A 25,485-nucleotide genomic window follows, 5' to 3' on the forward strand; every position below is an offset into this window, starting at 1 on the left:
CTTTGTAAATATGCAAAAATATCAGCTAAGCAGAGACCTGTTACTTCAATGCCTACAAATTCTTACATTTTCTCCTAATTCATTTTAGGCTTTAATTTACCATGAATAATCCGAGAGTTATTTACATTTACAGGATACATTTTGTACTCACAGGCATGAAAAATATAATTTGTCTCATCTAATGAGTCAATATTAGCTTTTGTTTTTACCTTTCCATAAGCAGAATATTTTTAATGTATTTAACTGGAGTTATTTTTACCCAACAATTTATGTAATCCTCTTTAATAAGAGCAGTCATATGTCAGCCTATCACTATTACTGCAACTTATTTTCAGAGAAAACAAAAATGAAAAAGCCTACATAAAGGAAACATTGCATGAAGAAAAAAATATTTCTCTCTGTAAGTGAAAGCAAGCATGACCAAAACTTTTGGATTTTCATTTTTTTAAATGCTCATGAAACTTTCAGAAAGATGCTGTTTCTCTCCTCAAGAATTTGATACAACTCTAAATAATCTGGAAATCTAAAAGAGAGTTAAAACATATGTTTGGCATAACAAATAGCTCTCCATTATAGCATATAACCCACACCCTCAACCCCTTCAAAACATTTGCACCATGTACTATGAGGTGTGAAAACACACACGTACAGAGTCTTCCTTGGCAAAAAAGTTCCATTCATTGTTAGGAAGATGCCACTTACAGGCTGACTTTTATGAAACTCAGATCCCAGCTAAGGTATGATGTATGAAAATATGTAAAATACTGCTTCATCTCTGTAGCAGTCCTGCAACAATTATAACATGCCCAGTTTGGAAATATTAGTCAATGAGGAAACTCTTAAATGCTGAATACTTAAACTCCTCAGAAAGTTAAATTATGGAGCAGAAGAAAGACGGCTCATAGACCTCAACATATCCAGAACGGAATATCCACATTTATTTAAGTTAAAGAAAACAATTTCTGCTGTTCATTCAGTTAACCTTCACCCTTCACTACTTAATTAGTAAAGTTATTTTTGAGCTCTGAGAAGGGAGACTTAAATAAACAGGAAGTTCTTCCTTTAACCATTAATGGGCAGTTAAGAACCTGGAGTCATAAAAAATGCGGAAAGTAAAACTTCTTCAAGCTGCTTAAAACATCATTTGAAAGCAGAACTATGACTGACAGATTAATACAGAAAAATATCACCTTGCATTACGTCCGAGTACCATACAATTGCTTACCTAGTCTGGTATCTTACTGTTCATACAGCTGGTCTCCCTTTGTCAGAGGATTAGCTACACCACATTACTGTCTTTCAGAGCACATGGTTAACAAACTCTTCACTAAACTGAATATAGTGAGCAAGACAAATTTCATAGGAGAAAAAAAACAAACAGAAAGGTCAAACAGTTTCTCCATTAAAATCTGTTTTCCAGAAGTACTCAACCAAGCTGAAATAACCACTCCATTCTTCAAAATAAACCTCAGGACAGTAAGGCTTGAATTGTAGGAGGAGAAGAAAACAGCAAGGAAATCAAAACTTACTGCCCATAGAATACGCCAGTCTAGTGGATGACTGTTACTGTAAGAATAGCCTGATCTGGAGAAGAATTATTCAGTAGAAAGAACCATTCAGCACACACGATGCAAGATGGAGGGAAGGTCAGCCTGAATCTTTAGATAAACTGGCAGGTGAGGATGAACTTGAGTTCTCATGGACTGTTAGAGAGACCATAGAATAACAATTTCTGGGGCTAGAACTACCAAGAATTACCAGTACTCTTTCAGGTGACAGGGAAGTATATATTTCTAAGTGTAGAAATATAAATCCTTATCAGTCACTTACACTAAGAGAGACTATCTTTAAAGAGAGTTCTTCCATGATGTCTAAATCTCTGTGGAGAGCTTTGTGCCCAGGGATACATCACCATGGACCACTTAATTTACTTCTGTGACAGAGCTAAACTATCGTATTTGACTGAAGAGTGCTGATTTGAGGTGCATCCAAGCAAATAGCTCTGGAGCTCATGTGCTTCTCAGAATGTGTCTGAGGCTTCAACCAGTTGTGGTGACAGGCAGCTGCAAGCCTCAGTGTGTAATGGTAAGGAGGGACCTTGGTTCAGTCTTGCAGTCTGAGTGTGACGCTAGACAGAAAGGGAAACAGCAGTAGCTGAATTCCTCCTCAAAATCCCTCAGAATATAAAGAGCAGGAGGAAGAAATTGTCTTTCCATGGGTATTGCAAGGGAAAATTTTCCAGCCTTGCAAGACAGACAGGAGCACACCCACTGTTAGAATGTGGAGGTGGACTCCAAAAAAGCCCTTATTATTATGCTTCCTATAGTTACATGTTCATCTTGCAAATCTTGTAGTCTGCTTCTATTAATCTTTCACTACATAAAAGAAAAAATGTGCACAGGACAAATATTCTACCAATCTCATTAGACTGTTTCTGACTGAGACAAGTTCCCGATTTCAACGACGGAGCAAAATCTAATACTTTCCTCCAGTGATAAGACTACCATACCAAGCAATGAAACCATATATGCATTTGTTTTATCCTCCTCAGAGTTTATTTTGCATGTAATTTTACACAGTTTATACTTCACATCATACATTTATTCCTTCTCTTGAAAAAAGGTTTGACACAGACAATTGCCTTGCATTACATCTTGAAACCTGGAACTGGTGCCAGTAAAAAAAACAAACCACCCTATAAAACATATTAGATCAATACAATGTAAATATAACATGTATTAGAAGTTGCTCATTATTTCACTACAAGGAAAACAATCTGGAAAAAAAAAAAAAAGATAATCAGTTCCAGTTGCTAAAACAGTTCAGTGTATTTTCTTTAAAGTCTTAGTGTAACGGGAATGCTTTTATTAGCCCACTAGCAAACAATGATCAAACTGGTGTAGAGGAAAATGAAGCATGATCCTAAACAGTATTATGGTACTCAACTGCAATATAAAATTCTCTGTCACACAGAACATAGCAGACTGGGGAAGTTCATAAAGTCCGTTCAGTGTGAACTCTGCAAAAGACCGTTTTCTATCATGCTGCATTATTCCATCCCTTATTTTGCTTAAGAAGTAAGCCACAAGTAAGCATTCCAAGAACTGTGAATAGATTTTCAGTGTTGGCACATCTATTTAGTAATTTACACAATGGCTCACGTAGGAAACTGGGTAAAATTATGACTTGGAAATGGTCACGGACATCTTCCTCTTTGACTACTTTAAAAGTTAGAAAACTCAGATTTGTACAAAAGACATTCATTTCAGAACCAATTTAAATATGTTTTTAAATAAATGGAACAAAATAAAGCATGTCTCGTTAATTTGGTATTAATTTTCCAGAATGCTCTGCAATACATTTTCAAATATACAAAATCTTACTCTTTACAAAAAAGTTGTAGCTCATGAAAGAACTCATTTGAATAATCTTAGCAGCACTCCAATAATTAACTACCTTGATTTTATCGAAAAAACACCTTAGTTTGATCACTGTATTTTGAGACTGCTTCTTCATGAGAAGCAATGTTTCAAAAGTTATAAAAGTGCAAGAACATCATCATGTTCCAAGCTGAAAGGCAGCTTCTGAAATAGTGAAATCAGTATTGCAAGGTCCTGACATTAGTGAAATAAATGCAATGGGAAGAATTACATTTTAAGTACATCTTCCAGTGTGGTAGCATTGCAGTAAGAACAAAACACTCTTCTCACTGAACGTTTTAGTCATCTAAATAAAATAGTTGCGTCATTTTTTTCAGCTGTAGCAAGTGAGATGCACAGACTAAGTGATTTGATTGGGAGAAAATAAGCAAAACGCACAAAAGCATCAGCAGGTCACCAATCGGCCTGCTCATTTTGCTGTTCAGCATTTTTGTGCAATTTTAATTTAATAAAAAATGGCAAAGTATGATACTCTCAGAGGACCTTCTCATCCATTTGGATAAACATTTCTAATTCCATGTTGGACTTCATTGAAGAAGAGGAGCCTCAAATTAGGTCCCACAAACCATCAAGGCTGCCTTTTAGCCAAAAACTTCTGTTTTATTTAAGCAAACTACTTACTTTTAGTAAGAAGCATTAATATATAATGAACATTTGAATTCACTAGCAAAATGAGTATTACAAGAAATTACAAACTTCAGAGCAGGATCACTCTTGTTATTCCTGATAAAATTCTGTAAACAACAATTTAATTGAGAATACCTGCTGCTTTGCAATATCTTAAGTGTGATTTTGTACTACTAGAACTACAAACCCAATGTTTTCCTTTCTGCCTCTTTTGTAAAGTTTCCTCAAAAGAGGTTCTAGCAAGTCAAGAGCTCTGCAATTATATGTGAATATTAATCTTACATTTTAAACACCTAATATTACTATACTTAGTTTCAGGAAGCTTCCTTAGAGCAAGTTTTGTTATACTTAGTACTAGTACAGTGTATCAGCACTTCTTCTGTGACTTGCTTCTTCAGTGATAGTTACAGAGAACTTCATTTTGGGATATCCATATTCTGAAGCACAATAGCCACTCTGCTTGGAATGTACACCTAGTAAAAATATGACAGAACAAGAATAGCTGAAAAAAACATCAACCTCACAGGACACAATTTCTAAATAACAGTATACGAAAAAACACACATGAAATATTTTAACTGTTAAAAATTTGTCATTTGTGCAATGTTGTGGGTCGTATTAACCACATTTAAAGAGTGATTATCGACTGCTTAGTCCCCAGCACTTGAATTACACAATAACCTAAAAGTTTGACAGCTTCATTGCAATCTCTCCTCTTTTCTGTTTTTTAAAAAATCTTACCTTGATATATTTTAAAGCGGCTACCAGTAGAGGGCCTCATATGACTTAGAATAACCAGTTTCAAAAGCCTGAACAGGTAGGTCAATAGACCAACCATACAATGATAAATGACAGTTTTGCAACACTCTTCTGCTGTGAATTAAAGTTGCCCCAAGGTCTATGATGTCATTTCATACAGGTAAATACCAGCAACATGACACAGCAATGTATTCTTCTCACTCTTGGTATCTATAGAGTTTCAGTGTCTAAACAATAAAACTCACTCTCAAAACTAGACAGATTCAAAATTAACCATTAAATTATTGCATTCTCTTACCTTTTTTCCCCCAAATTACCATAAAAAAAGACCCCGAACATATATAATCAAAAGACTCCTTATAGATCACAAAAGAACCCGTGGCAATATATTTCACATGACATTCCTTCCAAGCAGAGCAGAGTCACTATCTGAAAACAAGACCGATATGTACTACCTACCAATTACCTTGATATATGGTACTCCATCAATTGTCAAGTGTATGAATGCGTTTGCTGAATAAGTCAATAAAAATGCAATTATAAAAGGTAACACAAGATTGAAGATTATTGGCTTCATTCTGACAACATCCTCTTTTAGACTATCCTTCCTCACTGTGGAATGTCTAATATTCTGCAATTTCAACTATGTCATCTGCCAACTAGAGCCCAATGCCATAAAAGGCTTTCATAGTTTTCAAAACGGAATAAAGCAAAAAGCTTTAGGAAAAGGAGAAAAAAGAAAAGAACAGCTGATCTTCATTGAACCAGACAGAGCTATGTCCAATGCTTCTTGAAAGGCATCAAATCTAATGATTTCTCCTAAGGTTTCAGTGATAAATAACTTCTACAAATCTGTGCAGGAGAGGAAATACTTAATGAAGTCAGCTAGCTCAGAACATATAGATAAAGGAGAGATTTTAAAAGTGTGTATTGAGAAATTCAGTGCTCTGGGTTTGTATGATGAAGTGAGAAGGGAGAATGAACAAATAGAAATAATTTTTCTAAGAAAGAATGTGTAAAAAGTTACTTCAGTTAAGTGAACAAAAATTAACATTAATACATGACACAGCAATTCTCAATTATATTCTGGTCAATAATATGTTAGATTCTAGGAGGAGTAAATTAGCCCAGTTCCTTTAAAGTCAATTTACATCAGCTGAGAAGCTGAGAGCAGCATGGAAGCATCCCACTCCTACCACTCAATTGCCAACCAGAATTTTAAAACTGGTTTTAAGCACAATTTCAGAACTTGTGCAAATGATTGTATTTATACTGATAAGAGATATGTTTTCTGTTTGCCATGAAGAGAGGCAACTGCCAGCTTATTACTTTAGACACATGTTTTTTCCTTACCTGGGCAAATTAAACATGCGTTTCAGTGTTTTTTGTCTTGGTGGGCTTCTTGCTAAATCATAGAAGAGCCACATACAGCATTATCTCCTAATCTTATCAACTTATTTCATTGGTCAGTGTAACCACCTCTAAGGCTTAAATAAAACTGCAAGAAGCAACAAAACAATTAGGGCATGAACAATGAATAAATATTAATTATTGATTATATATTAATAATTATTAAATATGATTATTAATTATTCATTCCACTGCTATACAATTTTTTTTAAAGGAAAAACACTACACAAGTACTAGATAATTCTTATTACCAATGTATCAGGATTATTCCTCCCCCTCAGCCCAACACTATTTCCAGAAATACTACAGTGTATATGCTCTGGCTTTATTATTTGTTTAAATAGACAGAACACAGAACATTTGGGGGGGAGTGGGGGGGTGGGGAAGGTGACCAATTGCTTATCTTTCCTGAGATAAAGTGAAATCTGAAAGATTATCTGCCAAGGATCCCAGCAGGGTTTTTAGCCTTCTCAGCCCAGATTTCTCACCTCTGCTCCTTCCTCTTCTGATGCCTTGAATCCCAGAACTTCCTCAGCCTTTCCACTCAGGTATTATTCCTTTTCCTTCAGCACCTCTCACCTGAACTACTGCTCTTGTAGTAACATCTCCCCGTGTGTACTGAGGTGCACTGAGTAGACTGTGCAGCAAGCATATGCTACAATTTGCCACCAAGTGGCATGATTAAAAAAAGTCAGGAATCCATTACTGACAGGAAAAGTTGAAATGCAAGCATCTTACTTTATGTTTGAGTCGAGACATATTCAAATATATAAAAATGTAGATAAACCTTAGCTAAAAGCTAATTAGTTAGTAACATTAGGTATATTTTAATTGATGTCTATATCTGATTTAGATTAAGAACTCTGCTTGCATACAGTATTTTAATCCATTGTTCTGATTTGTATCAGAACACATACATACAGTACTTAATATTATACAAATAAATGTGCAATAGCATACAATAAAAGGCTTACATTCCCAGACACTGAAACAACCATGCTTCTATTGTATTACTCAGTTCTGTCTTCCTTAAATACTGAAAAAAATGGCAACCGCAGTTCTTTTTGCATTTCCTAGGTAAACTGCCATGAATTTTTTTTTCCTCTCCTTTTTCTGCCTTTAACTTATTTAGGTCCAAATTATAATTAAGAATTTTAAAGAGAATTCCAACACACTAAAATGCATTAATGAAGATATCTGTTTTGACACATTATGATATGTGTCTGTGACAAACTCCATTCCATTCAACTTGGTATCTAGCATAACCCTGGTCCTTTTCAGTTGGGCTGCTACTCAGCAAGTTGGTTTCTAATCTTTACTGATGCATGGGATTCCTCTGCAGAATTTTTCTTCATTAATTTTGATGAAGTTTCTGTTGGCTAAATCCTCAAATTTATCAAGATGCATCTGGATTGGACCTCTAACATTCAATTTATCAACAATTCACTCTAATTCAGTGTCATCTACAAATCTGCTGAGGGTACGCTCTGTCTCATCATTCCAGTCCCTGCTGAAGACTCTGAACACTATCAGCTCTGGCAGCAATTCCTAGGACACTCTCCTTGATACCAGCTGGCAGCTGGACACTGAGCCTCTGATTACTAAAACTGCAGCAGCCCAGCCAGTTTTTAACCTACCTACCAATCTGCTTATCCAGCCTGTATTTCCTCAGCTTCTAGGCAAGAGTGCTGTAGGAGTCAAAGCTGAAAGTTTTACTGCATTGATTGTAGCAACCTCACACACACAGCTAGAGTAATTTCATCACAGAAAGCAATCAAATTGATCATGCATGTTTTGCCTTTGCTAAATTCGGGTTGGCTTTCTGACTGACCCATCTCATATACCCTACTTGTTTGGACATGGATTCCAAGAGGAGGTGGTCCTTAACTTCTCAAGGGACTGAGAGGAGAGACTGACTGGCCTACACATCCCTCAAGCCTTCCTTTTCACTTTTACTACAGCTTTTGTTCAGTTGTCAGAAATTTCCCTTGACCACTATGATTTTTCACAGATGACAGTCAGCAGCCTTGCAATCACATCACTGAAATCTTTCCAAACCTCCGGGTGTATCCCATTTATATATAGCGTCTTTAAGATGTCCCCAACCTATTGCTCTGCTACTTCCTTTTCGGTACTGTACTGGCACACAAAAGGGTCTGAGAGCAGGCTTTGCCTTTGGAGTCCAAGGTAAAAAAAGGCATTGAACTCCTGTACTGTCCATAATGCCCATCACAGGTTTGACTCCTCCCTTTGTCAAGGGACTTGCATTTTTTATTAAGCTGCTTTTCCTATTAGTATACTTGTAGAATCACCTTCTTGCTGCTCTTCATTATCTCTAGCTGGTTTTTATGTATATAGTACATGGCCCGAGATACCTATCTATCTATAGATAGATAAGTATAGTAAAGTATAAGTATAGAGGTGTGTCCATTAAAACCATCATAGGAAACCTAGGTATTCATCAGTAAAAGGCATTATCAGAGCTATGTAATTTTTATGTTTTTCTGTACCCTAGAAGGAGGGTCTCGGAAGTTTATTCTTGTCTTCCCTTTTCCCTTTCATATACTGTTGCTGAATTATATATTTCCAATTACCAGCTTCACTTCTACTGATCTCTGCTCTTCTAACCTGCATCTTTCTGATCACACGTTTTATCCCATTCATGTCTCCTTCACCATTTCACAAGGCTCACTTGATGAACATTCACAGAAGTGAAAACCCAAAGTAGAGAATACTAAAGAGAATACATTCATAGCTAACCAATGTCTTGACTATCATTCAATCAAATCATCCTCTGAACCTCTTGTTCTGTTTCAAGCTTTCTATGTTCATCTTAAACACCCTTCCCAGCTCTTTCCTCCCCACCAGGCTCATCCATGTTGTAAAGGGCCTCAGAAGGCCCAAATGCCCTGCTAGGTCAGCTATGAGGTCAGACCAGGTTACTCAGGGCTTTAGATATCTCAAGTGTATTGGGCCTCTGCTTTCTACACCAATTGCTTATTATTACCTCAGGTCCTCTAAGGTGTCATACAAAATCCACTATTTTAGGAAAACAGGAGGACATCTAAAAGCACACACAGTAAGGCTCATGAGGCCTTTTCTGATGGGGGACTGGAATATGGGGAAGGGAGAACATCAGATCTGTTTGGGACAGAGTTAGGATGACTTAGCTGTAAATATAAGTTTTTGACAAAGTTAATGTTCAAAGTTTTAGTCATCAAACTATCATTGAGAGTCTTTTTATTCTCAATGGAGTATTTAGCAGGAATGAAATGGAATAATTCCAGTTGACTTCACAGGCAGATGTGCTAACAGGATGATGGAGGATAGGAACATTGTTTATAAGTCAAATACATACAAAATTGTTTTTTGTTATCACCTCTGACCTTTTTATACTGCATGTCCATTTAAACTATGAGGCAGTTACACTGTCTGAAACTAGGCAAAACCCACACAGATCAAGGCTTCTGGCACTAAAATAGTATAGCCACCCTAATACAGAGACAAAAGCCCATTTATTACAATCAACCTGTTTTCCACCAACATACACGGTGTTCTTCTGAGATCATAGTCTATTCACGTAGGCTCTCACGCAAACAGGCAAAACCCAATTGGTACTACTACTGCTTGCCAGAAACATAAGAAGCTTTTCAGCCATACAAATGCTTACTCCTTATATTTTTTTTTTCCTGCAAATATCCAGATAATTTCAAGAAATGAGAGATTAGAAAAGCTAAGAACAATACAGGAATACCAAACACAGGAAGCACTTGTGAACAACAGCAGCTATAAGCAGAAGTCTCACCTTACATATTTTGGGAGAGTATTACAATACACAGCAATCTCCACATGTATCTAAAAACCCACAAGCAAGAAGTTCTGCAAATGACAACTGGTACTTTCAGAACTGTCAGACTAGATTCAGTACCAGGTGCAAGCACAACTGAAATTGGCTGGAACTGCAATGAACTTCACCCCACTTTCAGGGTTGGAAAACACCAAGCCCTAAAAATAATTTCAAGGTCATTTTGCAACAGATGGGAGAATTACTAGAACTCAGAGCTAGATCAGACACTGCAGAAAAATATTTGATAGTGCATATTGCAGCTGGCAGATGCAGAAGGCAATGTCACAGGAGTCTGTGCCAACATTATCCCAAACTTTTAATTAAAATGAGGACTTTAGACAATCTCATGTCTCTGTATCACTACTAATTGTCAGACACTGACACTATTCTGAGAATATAATTAACCATCAATGAATAAAATACATGATAGCTTTTCCTTTCTGACTATAATTTGTTATACAAAACCTCAGACATTTTGGTTTTCATTTTGCTAGGTATTGCATATGACAAAGAAGATATGCTTAAAATAACGTGAAGTTCTGCCTGCGAGTTTGTTTTTCAATTTACAGCTGTACAGCATGAATATGCAGAAAATCATTTCTCAGACCATCTTGCTTCATTTATGCAAAAGAAGTCCATATACTGCACAGGCTGTATGTCAAAATTTCTCCTCTATTATCTTCTGCACTCTTTCTTCAAAGAGGTTAAGAGTACTTTAAAAAGACAATGAACCCCCCTGACAAACAAGTAGACTTAAAAAATTAAGACAGGATGAAAGAAAATGACTAACAGAATAACTTTGGAATCGTTACACGTGCTTGTGGTTTTAAGTAGTCAAACAATCAATGAATATGAGCAAATGAATTTCTAAGTCTTAATCACCAAGAGGTAAAAATCAAAAAAGACCTTGCTGGTATTAAAGTCTTACTGATTCCCCTAGTTAAAACAGTTAATTTTCTAACTACAAACATTCTTTCATATGATCTGTATATCTGTGCATGTCAGGAGAGAAAACAGTTAAAGACCACATCAGTCCCTTAAAATTCAATACATAAATCCTTATCGTGAAAGTTATTCAAATGAGTATTTTCAAAGCTAAGGTCACTAAAAGCTTTTAGATCACTTCAGTCTATGTGAGTATTTTAATTTGTCAATAGACTCAAGGAAGCAGGAAGTTGCACTTTGACATTGAATAGTATACATTAAGGTCAAGGTTAAAAACCCAACTCAGCAATAAGGACATTCTTAAAACAAACGATATAATTTCAGTTTCATTTATTGTGAAAAGATTGTATCCGTGGATGCCAAAAATAGAGAATCAGAAAAAAAGCAGTATTGGGGACAGGGGGAAAGGAATACTTTGACATCTATTTTTTTTTAAACTAATTGGAAAGAACTACAGAAAAGGTAAATCTATAAAAGCTGAAATACGTTAAACAATTATATTTCTCAATAAACTGCACACTACTTTGCCAATGACACAACATACTCTGCAACTTCCATTTAGCCTGCTTATTACTCAGTTCTGTTGGTGCATGAAGTATCAAAGTATAAACCCCACCGTTTTCATATAAATCCTAACTTTTGGTGTGGTTCAAAAATATTAAAGTTACTAGAACACAAATTGACATCTAGTTCCATTTTACAGTAAAATTCAGTCTAGTCAGATGCCTTAGAAAAGACTGACAAGACATTCTGAATGATGAGTATTATTAAAAATGGTTCTTTTTCTCCCTGCCCCCTCCCCCCACCCTGCTCCAAATCTAAGTTTCACATCCAACTACAACAACCAAGTAAGGTATCAACAAATTACTTTGTACATAAAGGGCCACTAGGATCTGACAGGAGTTGAAATGTGTGTGCAGCACTTAATTTACAACTTGCAAAGAGATGATAAGACATAAGCAAAACTAAAAATTTATAGAAGCAGTGACAAAACAGACAACTTTTAGAAAACATACCTCAAAAAAGACTATTAGGAGAATACCACAGTGGAGACGTAAAGAGAAATAAAATTGTGGTAAAAAGAATCTATTTTTACAATGACAAAGTGGTTAACAGCTTGTTATTAGAAAGTTTGATTACATGGAAAGCTATGTACCTTTCATATATTTGTTAACAATCCAGAACAGAGCAAGCAGTGAAATGGAAAAATTAGATTACAATAATTATTTAAATCAGTCATATTACAAAGGACATTTTTTGTGCATTTTTCTATGGAGTTTTCAAGGTGTGTCTGATGATTTTGAAATCTGGCCCTCTACAGCATTACTAAACAAACCTGAATCATCACCTGTTAATCAACAAAATTTTACAGTGAAATGCCTAGCAGTGCTTACAAAGCTTCCTCTTCATCCAGGGTTCTTTGCTCCAGGAATTTCATATCTCCCTTCTCATTTTGCAATGTCACTTTGAGTATTTCTTTTATTAGGTGATGTTTCTAGAACGCATCATGTCACATCTAATCTTCTATTTTTGTAACACATTGTGCACTATTTAAGCTTGACTTGAGCAGCAGAATTATTGCCTGTGACTTCATTTTGTCATAGCCCTCTGGGCATGTTTTGCTGACAATGTTTACTTACACACCTTAAGGGAGGTGCATCTGTCATTAAAAAAATATTTCTTTGAAGTTTGTGGTGGAGGAGGAACTAAAATTTTTGAAACAAGAAACTAAGTCTCATGCATTATTTAAGGAGAATAAGATAATTGTTAAACAGAAGGAAAACATTTATGAATTTATTGGGGTGGCATCGTATGCTTTTTGAAAAGAAATTTGAGGGGAAGACTTCTACTTGGATTTTAGAAACTGCAACTAAGACTAAAGCAACTCCCAAGGATGCCTGATTACCCAAGAACTGGGACATAAATTGCTAAAGGTATTTACTGTAACTTTTGTTCTTTCTCTCTTAAGAGTTCTATCTTGCTGAATTTAGTCAGGTTTTCCAGATTTTTTCCCCCAATTACTTTTAGGTGGTGTCCTTTTACTAGCATTTTACCTCTATGTAGTGCTTGTGGCATCTTCTGGGGTGTTGGCTGAAGGTGGTCTGTAAATTGGATTGCTGAAGGACATAAAAGAAAGTTAATGTGACCCATGCTGCTGGGTTTCTTTCTGACCCAGAAGTGCCATTGCCATGCCGCAGCTTATGCTGCAAAAGTGCATTTGCTGCTTTGCTTATCACATGCCTTATCTTCCACATGCTCCTAGCAAATTGCATCTTCCCATTTAGTAGCATTTTTTTGTCTTGAATGACTTGCACTCACCGTCTAAGAGTCTAAATGTGAAATATACATTCCAAATTACAGTTAATTGGCTTGCAAAAGTTAAGTTAGTGGTAGATAATTAAGATGCTCTCCAATCACCAAAGCAAGGTATCTGAATTGGACACACGAAGCAAGAATTCTGGAAGCATTAATTTGCTATCTAACCTTCAGGAATGAAACCTTAGAGCCTTAGTTTCTTTGTGTGCAAATGAGCATAGATACTTACCCACACTATGAGGGCATTGTCATATATAGATACTTAACCCCCCCCCAAAACGTTCCCAAGATCCTTTACACCAAGCACGATGAAAGCACAAGAATTCTTTCATGTAATGAAACTATTTTAAAACAAGCAAACGAGAGAAATGCCAATACCCTGGATACAATGAAATAGGATGACTATGAGTGAGAGAGAGAGAGATTAAAAGTGACAATAATTCTCAGGAGTTTAGATCTCATGAGAGATGTTAAGATGTGACACTGGAAATTGATGTCTCCATTCTGTCATGGAAGAGGAGTGGCCCACAGAAATCAGTGCAGATACTCCATTTTTGTAGCCTGTTAAGATTACAAGTGTAACTTATTTACAGGTGTTCATGTGTATAAATACACCTATGCACAGATACACACTCCTTCACCCATGTATATGTTTTAGATATGAAAACTTAGTCTGTAATACAAGCATTCTCAGAACTTTTTCAGTGAACTCTGCCTTAATTCATGGCCTTTTTGAATCTTATTCTGTTGTGCTTGTGAACATATATGCATATGTGAATACATATATAAAGAATGGGAAATATGTGTATATATGCATACATGTACATATATAAAGAATGGGAAAAATGACATTTAAATTGTTAATTATGGTAAGTAATTATGATTTCAAGAGTAATTAAGAAATGTAGAGGTTTTATTAGTCGCCATCTCAGCTAACAGAAATTGTATGTGAGGATATGCCTCCCACTTCATCTGAAGTGATTTGTGGTAAAGTCTTTATCCATTACTCATACCACTTTAGGACTGGATATTCTTGAAATTCTTTATGTGATCAGAGAATGTCTGTTCCATTTTGCAAAGTTTTTCTGTAAACTGAGGAGGAGAAAGCCAGTTGGCAAATGCATGATGTGCTCAAATTCGTGTTTGTGGAGTTAAGCAAATGATTTTAAGAAAGCCACGCAAGATTCAGTTTCTACAGAGCTTTAAATCAAAAAGCAAGCATGAAGATGGAGTTTCTCAGACATGAAGCTAAAGCAAATGATGACATTAAAAATGACAATTCAAAAGCACATTAGAAGGTTTTCATGCATGTTGGCAAGGAACGTTGTGTGCCAGACACTGCAAGAGTGCATGCAAATTTAAATGTAATATTAAAAGAGAGAAGTCAGGTAACATTATAGGTCATAATCAAATCATAAGATTGTCATCTCTAGTGTATTCATACAAAGACTAAACCCCCCCCCCCCAATACTCCTAGAATAGACATATTTGTCCAAAGAATTTTAAAAGTTATTCGGATGAAAGGAGAAAGAAAAAAAAAAAATCTTACTTACCATAAGTGAATTACGTCGATAATTGTGAGGATATTCTTCAGAGAAGTACTCTGTACTGTGGTCCAGCCTTTGATGCCCTCCATATTCTGCAGCATCAGAATCCAGAAGGATTTGATACTTAAAAACAACTATTAAGGAACCATGCCAAATTACTGTTAAATGGGAAATAAATGAAAGCAAAAAAACTAGAACTGCTGCAACATAATTCATGCTAATATACTCAATATAATGCAAAAATAATAATTAAGAAAATATAAGAAAAGAGTGGAAAAATATACAGAACATATAGTAGCTGTATGACATTTTGTCTTGAAAATCTCATCTTAGTATAGTGACTCCTAGTAAAGAAAGCACCTTCCAGTCTCTTCTGGAATCTTCCATGAATAGTTTATAGTATTACAGTAGATATGCATAGCACTTTATGTGATGAATTAGACTAAAAATGTACCACTAAACAAAAAGTGGATTTGAATTACATTTAAGAAGTTACATAATTGTGACCATCAAAATCAATCGGTGTTTAGCGATATTTTACAGTCTGTCAGAATCTGCTCAAGTGTTAATGAGAAAAGCATATAATTTTACAGAAGAAAACCCCACAAGTCCTTTGAGAGTTTTTCAGAAAAGAGTTTGAATTATTATAGCACAGAGGAACAAAAGAAAGCTTATATGTAATAGAAGAACTTTTAAGAGACAAACATTCTGACTGCAGTTGTAAAAATGGGGAGTTATTTAACAAAGTGTAATGAGGTTGAATACCTGTACAGATATTTAAAAGGATTCAAACAGATTTAGCAAAAAATAAAAGATAAAATAATATTGAAAGAAGAAAATCAGAAAATATAAGGAAATAAATGGGGAAATAAAGAGCTAACATATTTAAAAGTAAATTTCTTCTTATTTGGGACAACAACAATTAGAAAGTTTTAATTTTATGATTTTTTCACTACCTATGAATTTCTTGTTTGGACATAATTAAAAAATCCTTTTCCCTCCTGAAGTTACAACAGAAAGCCTCAATCTCCACTCCCCACTGCCCAAAACATACAGAGAGGGAAATAACAGTGCTCTATAATCCACAATCTGCTTCCTTAATTTTAAGCCATGGAAAAATCTTATTTTGCTAGGGCTTGTTTTTAATAGGATTAGGAAAGAATGAAGCAACACTCTTTCAAGTCAGTGGTTCTTAAACTGCTCTTGGGCATCTGTGTTTGCTCAACCTTTCAAAAATAGGCCTGCTCAAAAATCTAAGGATTTTGATATTAACAGAATTGTTTTTATTTAAGTCTTTTTACACTACTCTCTATCCGATGAGTTTAGGAAATTTCCCAACTGCCAGTCTTCCTGATTTAAATCTCTAGCAATAAGAAAGATGGAAGCATGACATCACATAAAAAGTAGCCTAAACTAAAAGTAACTGCAAATTTACTTGGAGATATTTCAGTTTAGAAGATTGCACAGGTTTTGCTGACAGAAGGCAAAGAAGTAGAAAAATAGATGCACATGAGGAAAGAATGCAAAGCTGTCAATTAGCTACCAAATCACTAATGTTAAGTAATCCTTTCCCCACAAGTATTTGCAGCAAAATGAGAGAAAGGTCCACAACTACCAAATTAATTTTTGATTTCTAGAGGGCAGGTGCCCAAAGGGAGAAACAGCAGATCACCACATTCTCTGGCAAAATCTTCCTGTTTGTTACCTCTTTAAAAAAAAAAAAAAAAAATCAGGAAAATTATACTTTGCCAGCTTTAGTCCTCAATGCCTTATATGTGCCCTACATACACACCTCTCCTCCCCTTTATTTTATGAACACATTCAAATTACCATTCGTTTGTTGTAACGTACAACATACAAAAATAGAAACTACAACTTCTAGTTACTCTCTCCAGTGTCCTTTCAAACACAGCATCAGCAATGGCTGCTACTACTCCACTGTATATTTTATTAACATGGCAGGGGAATGTCTCCGTGAAGCACTTCACTCTTTGCTTCTGTGATCTACACTATACATTAAATTTAATCATTTATCAATATTGCTGAAAGCCCTGACATCTATAATGATTCCTTTAAAACTGTTTACAGCAAATGCAATTGTTATGGCTATGCTAATTTTAAAACTATTTATCCCATTTCCTTAATCCAGGCTATAAAAGTAAAAAAAAATCCAGGCTATAAAAGCACGCTCTAGCAATACAAAGTTAACATCACTGCCTCTCCACACCTCGCTACATAGCATATTTGGTGTAAATACCGTTAATCAGATCCTGAATAATGGTGTCAAAAAGAATTTTAAGATCTTCTCAAATTAGATATTTCTCAGGGAAAAATAACTAGTTTGGTAAACATGCCCATTTGCCCTCCAACTTAAACCTCACAGAAAAGCTGCTTTTCACATTTCAGAATTTCATGAGTTTTTGAAGACTACTTTCACAAAAACATTAAACAACAGTTGTGCATTTTAATTAAGCACATAATAGAAATATTTTCTTTTGCAGTGAGGTCTCTCTTGTTTCAGCAACAGAGTGCTGGAAATACTACCTGTACTCCGACTGAAAAAAAAGCCTGATTTCTGTTCAGTTTGATGCTCTGACTAAATTTCCTAACCACTACATTGGAGAAGAGTAGCAAAAGCAATGAACTCTTGTATAGATAGAGCTGGAAATGGAAAGGCTGTCATTATCTACCAAATTAATTACTGAATTACTATGCTTTTATGATGTTTTGAAATATGTATTTTAACACATTTTTTAAATTTAATCTTATGCATGTTTAATGACACATAAAACACCACTAAGTAAATGCAAATCATAAAATAGGATAATTTGTATTTTGTTCCTCAACCCTTACTATTGATAAAAGAATCCAAGTGCTATTTGTCGGGGTGATGGTCCAGCATAATTAAAAACTTTGCAGAAGAGCAGATAAGAATTTCTACTGACCAGTTGTAAAATGATGATTACTGACTCACATAAACATCTATCACAAAACAAATACATTCAAATAATGTTAAGTAAATCGGGTCCTCTGTATTATATATGACAGCCCTATTACAGAGATTACCTACATGACAGGTTATTCATCAGGTTAGAAAGTCTGGACACAACTGAGCAAGACTGGACACATAGGAAGGGTTACCAGACATATACAAAGAGACTGTAAGTGAGCCTGATAATTTCATCTTCATCCTTTCATAATCTGTTTTAAAATCAGGATTAGGAACTGTTACAGTTTTGATTTTATTATACAATGAAATGTTTAATCACCCATACTTCTGGCTCTCTGGTGCTTTCCAGGCATGCAACTAGAGCATGGGTATGTATGTAAATATTTATTTTCTTTTAAACTCATATGTAAATCAGCTTTCATGTCTTGCTGCACTTCTCAATATACAAAAGAATACCTAATAAAGATTTCATTTTTATTCCTTGCTACCATTTCTTGGCTAAAAGCAAAAGGATAATGGTTCTGGCAATACAGATGGGACAAAGATAAAAGTACAGACCAGAAAAGATCAAAAATTGTGCTGAAACACTTAATTTCTGTCTGAAACTTTCAGAAAGTGAATTTAAGCTAGAACTGAAGACGTGTATGGACAACAGAAGACATGAGAACGCTTTTGATCCTTTAAGCAGCCTTGGGATCAGCCAGGTGTCCTGAACCAGTTATAGGGGCAATGACAGTAACACTGGCATGATCCCATGCCTAATTCAGCTGGAAATTATAGTTATATGACAAGATTAAAATTACTCATTCTCATTACATCTACATGGATCAAAAGATTTACTGACAAAAGTAATGGTTAAAGGTAACCCTGGACACTTTATTTAGGGTGTGCAGAGAAAGCTTTGGGTGTTTTTTTGTTTCTGTGTATAAACCAAAGAACTTTCCCATAAAGCCTTTTTCAGTGTTTCCTAAGGGAAATCCTTTACAGAAGTAGCTACAGTATATATGCTGTCATAGTTACACACAGCATACAAAAAGATATTACAGGAAGGCTTTCTTCTTTCAAATACAAGTTATAAAATAGTAGACTAAAAGAAAATAATTTTTTTTCCTCAGTCATTAACAGTGCTGTGTAATACCAAACCGCTGAAAGTTTCTATCATTATTGAAACAAGACACTGAATTAAAACAGTTGAAGCACTGTTCAAGGAAGAATTAAAAAATAAACCCTGAAACGCAGAAAAAAATTCCAAATTTAAAATGAACTAAAAAGCTTCTAAATCAACATGTCTGCCTTTATGTTCCATATACCTTCTTCTAGAGTTAAAAATATATATACACTGGTGAAAGCAGCATGTTTTCAGATTTTACCTCTTGCAAAAACATTAAGAAGCAGTAGTAACAGTAGAACATGCAAATAAAATGTGGAGCGACAAGTCACTGTAATTTTAAAGTATTGGCCACTGTAGCAGCCAAACCAAGGCTGACTCCATCTGATGCTGAGTGTTAAATGGCTTCTTAGCATGGTTAGTTTATTAGCTACATGTACAGTGTGATGGCATAAGATAAAAACTTCTTAATAAAGTCTTTAATGTGTTAGTTGTATTTTGACAAATCCAACCCTTAAACTCTTGGAAAATATTTTTGCCCATCTTGGATGAAAATCAAAGGCCAGCTTTCAGGTATTGTACCAGCATTGCTCCTTAGTCTTGTTTTAGCAAATAGGATACAAGCAGCCTACATCTGAATGATCTTCAATATTGTAATAAATGGATTCTCAGAGGTCAGGTTGAATAAACTGGCAAAGCAATGAAGAATAACTCACATCAGCATTTAACAGCTGAGTATACAAGTCTTTCCAACTTTGCTCATTAAAAAAAGTCACTCTAAGTCAACAATGTGGAAGACTACAAATTACTAAGGAGCAACCCTTATGAAGTGTGGATTAGGAACCTATCATTAACGCACCAAGTTTTCCTCGTACTACTTTGATTTAGAAAATTAAACACAAAAATAGCTTCTGTTTTTTTTCAGTACTTCAGCAATTAAGAATTGGAAGTGACACAAGGCAAAACATGAAGTTCACAGATGTAGGTTTCATATTTTAATTGAAGCTTTCGTAGTTATCAATCACCATCAGAAGTGCAAGTGTCCTTAAATACACCCGTAGAATACATATTATCTGAAATTACATTTTGTCTTTACTTAGGCACATTTTTCTCTTTATTTAGGTACAACCAGAGATTCAGATATATAAGGTATCATGCTAATTTTCTCTAGCTGAATCTGTCTCAGGAGACAGAAGAGAAACCTTCCCGGTTTCACTTTGAGAACTTACTATATTTCCTAGGCAGGGCTCTGTGTGTATCTGTTTGTTCACCTTGAAGATGCAACCCAGGGTTATTCTAAGAAAAAATTAAAATCGAATTAATTCAATTCAGGGTAGTTCATAAAGTGAGTTAATTCACCACCTCCTTCTTCAAAACTGAAACTGACTGCACACAGAATTAAAAGATATAATGTATGAAAAAGTAAAGTGCCATTCTGTTGACCATAAGTGACTTACCTCTTGTATACTAAGATGTACACATTGAACTGGGAGTGGAGAGTCAAGAGTCATGGAACTGATGCTTACCTTTAGTGGTACAGCTGCCAGACAGAAAGCAAGCACATATTGAACTTCCCTCTACTCCACACATTCACTGGATTCTCATGTTCAATGTGAGAGACTAGGGGAATCAGAGGGTGAGTCTACCTTAATATTTAAGATGGGCTTGGGAGTACAGTTTTTGAGCAATTCTCCTCATCAACCCTTATCATGCTTTGGTTCATGGTTCTGAGCCAGTTTTTTGTGAGTGTGGAGGTTTTTTTGGAGGGCGGGGGGGGAGGTTGGGGGGTGTTGTGGTAGGGTTTTCTTGTGTGGTTTTTAACAATTGCTCATCTTCAGGAACTTTTCTGATAGAAATAACACAAAAAAGCTGTGAAAAGCTGCTATTTAGGAAAGCCACTGCTAAAAAGTTGCAAGTTAATGAGAGAAGAGAGCTCACTTAGGCAAGAAAGGTGACCTTCACTTACCACAGGAGTTTACCCACAGAAAGGCAGGGCACAGCATCATAAACAAGTCTGAAGGAGAAAAGACAAGGATCACAAGTCATAGGATGGGATCACACAGATGGGAGCAACAATGACTCAGGCTGGAAGTCAGTTACAGGGTCAGACCAGATTGCTCAGGGCTTTATCCAGCAAGCTCTTGAAAACATCCAAAGATGGAGCCTGCATAACCTCTCCAAGCAACCTGTTCTAACAGTTGGTTGATGTCAGCACTCTGAACAAGCTTCTGTTAGGAAAGGCAAGATCTCTGCTGTTAGACCTGTAGCTAGGAAAGTAGTACCAAGATTGCAATAATCCCCATCCCCATTGGATACTCCAATTCAGATTTTAGATCGGATTTACTGGCACCACTATCTACATTTTCCCAACAGCAAAAGATACGTGGTAGAGAACGCTTTCATTGCTTGTTTTTCAAAAGTATGTACAAAAGCTGTTAGAAAAAGTGCCCAGATGGAGAAGTGACCAGGATGACAAATGAAGATGACATATAAGTTTCATGTACAAAGGCACTAGCTGGTTTGAGAAGTCAAAGGCAACAGTAATGAGCCAGGGCCAAAGGAATATATTCACCCTACAGAAAACAAGAACAGATAAGCTATCCTGGCAGCAATTTTCATTGCCAAAATACTACCTGTATAAAAGAAGAGATTCTGGCAACAAGTGAAGACAAGAAACAAAACCAGAAAAAGGAAAGCCAGGCACACCAACAGCTGTACCACTGACAATCGTTATTCTCAAGACTGATCAAAAGAAAGGTAAAGGATACCAAAGACCAGCAATTTCTCAAAGAATCAATTTTGTAAAAAACAAGCTATGGGCACAAGCATAATTTATGAATTATTAATATGCACACAGAACAAGAAATATAGCCACAGATCAATATGGCTAATTAATGAACTTTTCATTCACCTCATATCCTAGAAAGAGGCCTAAAGAAAGTGGAAACCAGATTTTCAAGCTAGGCATAAAAGAATACAAAGACAATTATACAGAAGCTAAAGGGACAAAATACATGCTGTTAAGACACATTAAGGAAAACAAGAACTCAGTCATTAAATGCACTATAAACACAGGGAAGATGAAGGAAAATACAGCTGCAAGGAGGCCTGTGAAGAGCCTGAAGTGGTTAGGCCCTTTTGTTTTTAATAATTCTTGAATGTCACTGAAAAAAGTAGCATAATTAATTTCAAGATGAAGGGTACCTCTGTTCCTCCTCTCCACACAGTCCTAATTTTGGAGAAGACTAAGGGATCAACCTTCAATTAAGAAAAAGCATATTGGAGTATTTGGATGAATTTTCTAATTAAATTGAACACCTTGGCCTGATAAACTTCAGTTCAGGACATTTAGAATATAGTTGAAGCCATTTAGCACTCAACTCATGGTACAATACTGGGGGGAGGTGGGGTACTGTACCTTTTTACTTCAACCAAGTATGGATGCTTTTTGTTTAAGTCAAATGTAAATTTAGAGGTACGTAAATCCATATTGGTTGGTAATCATGAACATAAAATGCTGATTTACTTTTGTACCAAGATAACAAGCCTTGTTAAAAAAAAGGGGGGGGAATATATACATATAGCTTAATTTTAATGAGATTTCCAACACTGCAGAAAAATTGTTTAACAAAAATCAGTGTGGGATCTTATGGAAGGGAAAGGAGTTATTTCTGAAATCTTTAAGCCCCTTTCCTGTTCTTTCTCCCTCCTTTCAGCCATGTTCCTTTTGAATATAGGAAAGAAGGTTTCCATATTGAATTTTTACTGCAGACAGGCCCTGGAATCAACCACTACCCCACAGAAAGGTCTAGTCGGTATTAAAAAAAAAAAAAAAAAGGAAACTTATGAATGGTTTCCCTGTTAACATTCAAAATTTTATCCACAGAGAACTAGAGACAGCTGACCTAGATGTTGATTATTCATCTCTCTCAAAACTGAAGCAAATTAGGCAGAAATAATTTGTTAGCTCAAGCTGCCTTTTTCTCATGAAAAGGCTTCTGAAAGAGCATAATTTATGAAGTAAAATTCCAGCATGAGCATAGAAATGTTTTCCTTTTTCCTTCACATAATGAAACAGAAATTGGGCAATACCATATGCCACTCTAATAGTTATACAGACTCATAGTGCTGGAAACCTGTGTCTTTTCCTACACAGATCAAAGATGCATTCCCACATTAGTATGCTGTATTTCTTATTCACACCTATTAACCTTAACATATCAACTACCTTGATAGAATTTGGCATTTGGCTAATCCTAAATTAAGTCCTTTGTTTCCACATGCTGGATACCCCCCGAATTCTAACAGGCAGGCACTGTTCCATAACCACACTTCCAAGCAGCCTGCAAAGCAGTGCCTTTGCCTTCAGCAATTGCACGCCAGTGACTCATTCAAGTGACCTTATTTGCTCATTAGACGCCCTAGGTTCAGGTTGCAAATGTCAGAGAGCCTGAATTAATATATATTTTTTTTAAGTATATTTTTGCAGCATTTTGATGACAGTATTTGTGATACCTCAGGTGTCATCTAGCCATTTGCTTATGGACAACTCTGACTTCAAATGTCTTCATGCACCCTAAATTCATGCCAACAATAAGTCTATGACGCTGGTATTCATTCACTCTAGCATTACAATACTTTGATATGTTATGCTATGTAAAAATGGCAATATTTGTAACAAAGTAACCATTTTTTCCCATGACTTTTTTTCCTGCTTGCACTTTAGCACTATATGACAACGTGAAATGTCAAGACACAAACAGAGATAAGCTTAGTAGCAATTTGTATTGCTCAACATCTACGGACTTCCGTGCTCACATATAAAATCAAGGTCTCAGTCATTGAATACCTCACACTAGGGTGTGCGTCATCTTGGAAGAACACGATGTAGAATGGACCGACCCAATGTCAAATAAAATAAGACAAGAGAGAAGACTGTAGTAGAAAAGGGAAGGAAAAACTGACTCCAAGCTGGATGTGACTCTTCACATAGCTATTGACTGGCTGACTGTTCCGAAAAAGACTTTCCAAACCAAGTGGGACCAAAACGACTGTCTACTGACTACCACTTCTCTTACAAAAGTACAATAAGGTTTGCTACACCAACAGCCTACAAAGAAAGAAGAGCTGAAAGAATGACATTTTCAATGAGATCAGAACAGAGGAATGCCTACAAAAATGTAGGCCAGTGTGGCAGGAAGCTCTGTATTTTTTAACATACCTGGTAACATATCTGAGAAGCTATATATGACAACAGCTTAGTGATGTATATTACTATGATATACTGATATGCCAGAGCCATCCACTTAATAAAGACAAATTTAATGACAAGTGTTACATGCACTAATTTGATTAATTCAATCCACTAAACAAACTTAAACCTAGGTCGTGAAAGGATCATCATCTCCTACAACTCCCAATATCATTCAGATAAACCTTTTATTAAAAAGAATTTAATCAATATACTATAGCAATTTGCTCTTCAGGCTTATTCAGTAACTGCCTCAGAATATCAAATTAAAAATCCACCAATTTCTTAAAAAAACCCCAAAAGAGTAACAACAAACTCTTGTTTCTAAGTACTTCTGCTTCACTTTTAAGTTCCAAAGGGATCATAAAGAATTCCTTTTAAAGTGGAGAGGTTGTTCTGAAGATTTAATGTCACATGTGACCATATTTCCTAGTTATAGGACACATTTTTTTTTTTTTTTTAAATCTCAGGTTAAGAGGTTCCATTACAAAACTATACCTAAAATTCATGGCTCCAATTGCAGGACAAGAGTTAGAAACAAAGCTAGTCAACATTAAAACACCCCAAAGTATTTAAAGAAAATAGATACTAAAACTCAGCCTGCTGGATGTTGGCAGGGAAGAAGAAAGAATGCTGAAAGCAAGAATAGGAGGGCAATAGTGGTTGTTAACTTTGGGATATGTTTCATTTAAGAACTGATACTATAAACAGTTCTTCATTGTTTCTATACTATAAAAGTTTGACTACTCTAGAAGACTGAGCTGCAGTAAGAAAACTTCATGATTTTTTTTTGTTTGCCTGATGCGAAGTACTGTTAAAGTCAGTTATTCTTGATTAGTAACTTAGAAATCTCAGCCAAGAAAGACTTAGCACGTCTAAAAGAAATGAATGCACATAATTTGCATCTCTCCTGGTTAGGTGGAGTATAAAGTGGACTTCCTATGGACCTGTGTGGTTGGTAAAATATTTGTTACCCTTACCTTTCTAAAAATAAAGCCAAATCCTTCTTGAATTGAAGTACCAAAACGAGCCTCAATCTCCTGCATGCTCTGAAAACCATGCTATCCTTTTCTTCTGCACTGTCTCACTTTTACCAGTCTTAGAAATATTACAGAAATAGTGTAAGTTAGCCCCTGTTTACTGCTAAGAGCTTACGTAGTTACCAATACTACAGAAAATAAGTAGATCCAAATCTGAACAGCACTGTCACCCACATGCTAACTTTCGCCTTTTGATCTTGCAACCAGAGGAGATATGAATAGAATAGAGAATTTTTAGGGTGTCC

At 35.7% G+C, this 25,485-nt stretch overlaps 1 protein-coding gene across 2 annotated transcripts in view; it reads right to left on the reverse strand.

Moving 5' to 3' along the window:
* Nucleotides 1-2,532: 2,532 nt before the first annotated feature.
* Nucleotides 2,533-25,485, reverse strand: part of GBE1 (1,4-alpha-glucan branching enzyme 1) — a 173,454-nt gene continuing 150,501 nt past the window's right edge. The window contains exons 15-17 of one of the 2 annotated variants that reach the window (XM_052795218.1): nt 14,898-15,015; nt 13,083-13,145; nt 2,533-4,540 (exon numbers count right to left, since the gene is read on the reverse strand). In XM_052795218.1, the coding sequence (XP_052651178.1) occupies nt 4,484-4,540; nt 13,083-13,145; nt 14,898-15,015 (238 nt within the window). In that variant the 3' untranslated portion in view covers nt 2,533-4,483. The remainder of the gene's footprint in view (nt 4,541-13,082; nt 13,146-14,897; nt 15,016-25,485) is intronic. The other variant, XM_052795219.1, reaches the window with a different exon arrangement.

Source organism: Harpia harpyja, chromosome 8 (assembly GCF_026419915.1).
Source record: "Harpia harpyja isolate bHarHar1 chromosome 8, bHarHar1 primary haplotype, whole genome shotgun sequence".
In the NCBI taxonomy this organism is placed as follows: domain Eukaryota; kingdom Metazoa; phylum Chordata; class Aves; order Accipitriformes; family Accipitridae; genus Harpia; species Harpia harpyja.